The sequence below is a fragment of the Biomphalaria glabrata genome, chromosome 7 (genome assembly GCF_947242115.1).
Source record: "Biomphalaria glabrata chromosome 7, xgBioGlab47.1, whole genome shotgun sequence".
NCBI classification, from domain to species: domain Eukaryota; kingdom Metazoa; phylum Mollusca; class Gastropoda; family Planorbidae; genus Biomphalaria; species Biomphalaria glabrata.
Window position 1 is genome coordinate 1,316,646 of NC_074717.1, and position 5,802 is coordinate 1,322,447.

Below are 5,802 nucleotides of genomic sequence, written 5' to 3' on the forward strand. Positions count from 1 at the left end.
CTATAATCTTTGATTTCCGGACGGAAGTGCAGCTCGACGCTTGAGGCAACCCCGGAAACTGTTCTTGCACAGGATAATATCCTTCACCTCCTTGCCCAGCTGATCGGACGAAATGAGATAGATTAACGGGTTGATCATGTGGCTGACCAGGGGGCTCAACTTGGCCAGGTCAAGGACAGCTTTAGTCGCTGGGGCCAGGTTGCTCTCGACCACGATGCTCGTGGCTTGCAGCAGAACGCTGACGAAGTAGGGCGTGTAGCACCCGAAGAACGCCGCCGTCACCGCGATGAACACCAGCGAAGACTTTCTCATGGCGTCGCTCTGCCTGTTGGCTTTCCCAGCCTCCGCCGAGGAGGGGTGGTCGCCGCTGGTGGGGCCTTTGAGCTGGCTGTGCTTGGCGGAGAGTTCTCGGAGCTTGAGAATGATTCGTATGTACATGACCACGAGCACGGCGAGGATGGCGACGAAACAGACGGAAAGGTTGACCGAGAAGGCGATGAGGAGATACCAGAGCTTGGTCTCAAAGTCCATGAAACAGAAACTGACCGCGATGTCGTAGTAGATGTAGTAGATGGTGTTCTTGGTGTACAGCCAAATAGTAGGCAGTATGGCGGCTGAGGTAAAGACTATTAGCCCAAGCAGAATCTTTTTGATCTGTGGTGGTTCCAGCCCTGACTTGCGTAACAAGCACAGTTTTAAGAACCTATTGAAAAAAAGAAAAAAAAAGACAACAGAAAACTGAATTTAACAAAAAATAGATAAAGATTATTAGAGTACAGGGCCGGATTTAAGTATGTGGAAGCCAGGGGGGCAAGATTTTCGTTGAGGCTCTTACACTCTTTCGAAAGCTTTAATAAAGATCCACTAATGAATAAAAATACTTGTATCTAAAAGTCATGCTATCTTTTAAAAGTGTGATATAATCCTGCGGCGTAATTTTATCTCACTTTCTTTTTTTTTTAAAGACAATATTTAATATCAAATTTTAGTTTTAAAAAAGTGCATATTTTTTAGTTTTTGGAGCTACGTCCCTGGGTAGACGCAATGCGTAAATTCGGAGCTGTATCTACTTACTCCGAGCATGTTACAACCACAAGCGGAAACTTCTTAATCACGACATTGTTGCCACCCAACGTAAGATTTTAAAGTGGTTGCATTAAAAATGAAAAAAAAAAAACCATTTCTGTGAAATAACGAAGAAATCAGATCAATGTATCCCAGAATTCACACAAGGGCTACACCAGGAAGTGTAGGTTACATCGTGTTTGGAAGATCCATCACGTGGTCGACAAGTGTCACGCCTGAATCGAGAGTGAACTTTGACCTTTTTACCTTGATTTTTATCAACGATCTATGCCATTACCCAGGGGTCAGCGACACTCGGGAAAAAGGTCGCATGCCTAATGCTGAATGTCTATTATAACACGACTTTTTTTTTCATTATTTTTTTCTAGAGAATAACAAACTTTGTATTGTTTTAGTATTACTAATGAGGGAATCGTGCATTTAAAAAAATATATATTTATATACTTTTTATATTTATGTTATTTCCCGATAAACAAAAGTTCTACCTAGTAGAAAAAATAAAGTTCCCCTTTCAGACCTTATGGTCTATAGGGCAGGATGATGTAAAGGTCATCTGTTTCTGTTGCCTACGGTTAACAAGGGTGTCATGTGGCCAGCACAACGACCAACCGCTTTTACTTTTCCCCAACTAATGTCAGGTACCCATTAGAGCTGGGTGGACTCAGAGGCGCCCGAAGATCCCGAAATTAAAAATCCCATTTTTCACCAGGATTCGAACCCGGGGCCCCACGGGGTATCAAGGGCTTTGGGAGCCCGGGGTGCTTGTCCTCTATGGTTCCCTGCATTTTGACACTTAACATGTGGTTTTATTTTACCGGACAGACAGGATGGTATAAGTTTTATAAAACAAAAACACCGAAAAACAATATGGATGAGAAGCTTCTTAGTAGCCTACCTGTCAACAGAAATAACGGCCAGGACTTCGCCGGCCAGCAGGGCTGACCACAATGCCACGAAGGACAGGCAACGACAGCAAGGGACGAAGGCTGGACTCTCTGGTGCTACCACTGTGAACAGTAGCATCGGTAGCGACAAAGAAAGGTCAATGAGGTCAATAGCGGCCAGTATCTGCATAAACATTGATAAAAAACTCAATTTTTTTTATGGTTAATAAACACCTAAAGCAAGTAATGCCAAGTTGTGGCACACGTGCTAGCTGTGGCCCCCCAGAATTAAATTTTAGCATAGACGTTTACTTTATTCGCTATAGACGTTTACTTTATTCGCTTTTTTAACCTAATTCCGCGTAAATCCGAACAATGAGCGTAAAAGCGAATAAGGAAAAAAAAAAGCCACTAGTCTGAAAACAGTTCGAAAATTTGTATCGAAAACATCTTAAGTCTCATAGGAACATCAAACAGGTCGTCTGCTGCCCACGTGACATACACAAGGAAAATTTTTGCATGTAAAATATATATAAAAAAATTATTAAAAACAAAAATAAAACAAGCAAAATGCAAAAAAAAAAATACTTTAAAAAAAAACTTATGTGAAGTGTCCTTATATCAATTAATTTTGATCAGTCATGTAATTAAATTTGCAAAAGATCTAGACCAACAATTACAAAATGTGTGCAATTAATAATATTTTTAACAAGTATTTTTGTTTAGCGCTATTTCATGCTTTTAGCTTTCTCAATACGCTATGATCCTATCTGTCACTTGTCTGGGCCAGTTGGAATGGGTAGGGTGGAGAAAGAAAGGGGTATCTGGGTGATCGCTTTTTAAATGTAATTATTTTTAAAAAAAACGTGAGTGACCTGAATTCGAACTCGAGGCCCCCTCAAGCCAAGTCGAGAACCCCTGTTCAAGGGAGCTGCTTATGAAAATAGGTTTTATAATCATTTAGAAGCTTTTCTTTCCACAAACAATAAAGGGGACTAATTCAACTTATACCACCTTATCAGTCAAGTAGAATTCCTTTCCCTTGTTCGAGATACCAAACAAAATAATTACTTGCCAATAGTTGATTAACTAATTGGTTATTTTTATTTTTGTTTTGACATGCAAAAGAAATAATTGTGAAAAATTTGGGTGCGAGAGAAATAACGTGTATGTCTACAGACTTTCCACCAGACAGACGGACAGACAGACGGACAGACAGACGGACAGACAGACGGACAGACAGACAGACAGAGTGAGTTGATATAAGCTTTGTAGAAACTGACTTACATTTAGTGAACGTCGTATGGTCCTCTAATAAGCCTAACGTATGCATTTGTTTTAAATGTTGAGTCATTATAAATTAATTTCATTTTTGATTTTAAAAAATATAATTTAACTTAATATGGGCGATGCTTACAAAGAAAAATATTTTTTTAAAATTTTGATTTGTCATAAAAGTCCCCCTTTCAGACCATGCGATGTATAGGGCAGATAATGTTAAGGTCAGCTGTTTCTTGGGCCAAGGTTTAACAAGCAGGGTGTCATGTGGCCAGCACAACGACCAACCGCCTTTACTTTCCTCAAACTGAAGTCAGGTAACCATTTGAGTTGGCTGGACTCACGGCGCCCAGTCTACACCGAGATTCGAACCCACGACCCCAGTGCTTAGCCACGCAGCCACCGCTCCCCCTCTCCCCATTTGTCATAATGTGGGGGAAATCATTATAAATGTTTTTAACCCTCTCAAATTGTGGCATTAAACTTTCTGAAACAAATTATACTCCTCTATTTCATTGGGGCCCTATGGCTTAGTGATAAAGCGCTTAGCCTCCAAACCTAGAGATCCCGGGTTGGAATCCTGGTGAACACTGGGAGTTTTAAATTTCGGGTACTTTAGGGCGCCTCAGAGTCCACCCAGCTCTAATGGGTACCTGACATTAGTTTGGGGAAAAAGTAATGGCGGTTGGTCGTTTTTCTAGTCACATGACAACTTCGCTAGGCCTAACTGTGGCCACAGAAAAAAAGATGACCTTAACTTTAACATTATCTGCCCCATACATTGACTATTAAAAAAAAATACAAACCTTTTTTAATCAATAGTTTACTATTTTTACCTAAAATGAGATTTTTTTTTTTAAACCAAGTTGTTGATACGTTTATATTTAGTTTATATATACTTTCAAATACACTTTTTTTAGAATTACAAATTTCAAAAGTACGAAGCAAATTTCTTGAAAGCCATTAAATATGGTTAATTGCACCTCTGGTTATCTATATATAACTGATAAATTATTGAGGGCAAATTCGCGCAAGGCTGCCTGGCCTCCGAACTGGGGCCCTGGGTTCAAATCTCGGAAAAGACTGATTTTGAATGTCGGTATTATTAAGGCACCCCTGAATCCACCCAATGGTTACCTGAATCTTGTTGAGGAAAGCAAAGGTGATAGATCCTTTAGCAGGCTACATGACAACCTTTTCATTGACCGTTGGCCAAAGAAACATCATCTGCCCAACAGATTTCAAAGTCTGAAACGGGGTACTTACCCTTACTACCGGCCCATGATTCAGTGCGATTTGTCCCTACAAGCCCCTGTCCATTCTTAACGAAGCAACTGAGTATTGATTAAACCGAATTCTGGACAACATTTGTTTAAAATATGAGGGTTACAGGTCGTAAAAAGCTGGGCATCACTGGGCATCGTGATTAACACTGGTCATCATTGGGCATCATTGGTCATTACTGATCATTGTTAGGCTTTTAGAAAATCCCTGGAGATCACTGGTCAACACCAGGCATCGTTGGTCATCATGATCACTATATGAGGTAATTGGAAGACTTATAAAGTCCTATATATGGATACTTTAGAATAGTCATTTTTTGGTGATATTTTTACTTCAGTGTTATTTTAGAATATTGACAGTTTGTGGTTAATATTTTACAATATTGATAATGACTATTATTATCTTGCACTGTAAATAACCTTGAAACACGACCTTGAAATACGACCTTAATAGTGAGACACACTAATTGAGTTGTTTATAAATAAAAAAAAACACAGGCTCTGATGCAGGGGTTCTCAACCTGTGGCTCGCGACCCATTTTGGGGGTCGATTGAGGATTTGCCAGGGATCGCCTAAGACCATCGAAATTATGGATTGTTATTGTCTACTCTTCTGTATGTGTGTTTGTGCTGGGTGGTGGGGGTCGCGGCAGAGTGGGGGATTGCAAGAAGGGGGTCGCCGAGCTTAAAAGGTTGAGAACCGCTGCTCTAACGAACGTAATCTATTTACGGGGACTTTACTTTGAGAGAAAGTGCTACTTGTCGAGTTCTATAAATTATTGACACTGTGAGGCAGCAGACAGCAGACGTCTAACTAACCCTTTTAAACAGCGTGTCCGTGTTGCTAGGCAACCTAAAGTGGTTGACGTAAAACACCAGCCCGTTGCCCACAACGCCGACCAGGAAGAAGACGGGGAGCAACAACACCTCCGTGATGCGCCACGTCAGAATGTCCCCCTCTGTCCACGGGCCAGTCTCGTTCCACGCCACGGTTGCGTTCATCCTTAAGAGTCCTGGTAGCGTCCGTTGCTATGGTCACCTGAAACGAATGGTGGGTCTAAATAATTGTCAAGAGAAACATAACAAAAAAAGACAAGCTTTTAGAAAGCTAAAAATAAATAAATAAATGAAATAAATGGTTTCGTTCTTCATTGTTCATTCTTTGAAAGAATCTCCTTCTTCCCTAGTGCTATTAGGATGGCAGCCTGGTCGTGCGGTTTGCGCGCTGGACTGTCGTTCGGAATTATCGACGGTCGAGGGTTCAAACCCTG

General features: G+C 40.9%; 1 protein-coding gene across 1 annotated transcript; it reads right to left on the reverse strand.

Annotated features, from left to right (window-relative positions):
* LOC106050271 (olfactory receptor 24-like) lies at positions 1-5,533 on the reverse strand. The gene is made up of 3 exons (XM_013205226.2): positions 5,351-5,533; positions 1,982-2,154; positions 1-703 (listed from the first exon to the last, which is right to left on the reverse strand). The coding sequence occupies exons 1-3, from the start codon at positions 5,531-5,533 to the stop codon at positions 1-3; spliced, it is 1,059 nt and encodes a 352-aa protein (XP_013060680.2).
* Between the last annotated feature and the right edge of the window lie 269 nt (positions 5,534-5,802).

Bases quoted from the DNA above. Each gene is read 5' to 3' on its own strand.
- LOC106050271 (XM_013205226.2), bottom strand. From the start codon at position 5,533: ATGAACGCAACCGTGGCGTGGAACGAGACTGGCCCGTGGACAGAGGGG. The intron at 2,155-5,350 runs GTTAGTTAGACG...ATGTTTATGCAG, and splicing joins CGGACACGCTGTTTAAAAGG to ATACTGGCCGCTATTGACCT. The intron at 704-1,981 runs GTAGGCTACTAA...TTTTTTCAATAG, and splicing joins GCCGTTATTTCTGTTGACAG to GTTCTTAAAACTGTGCTTGT.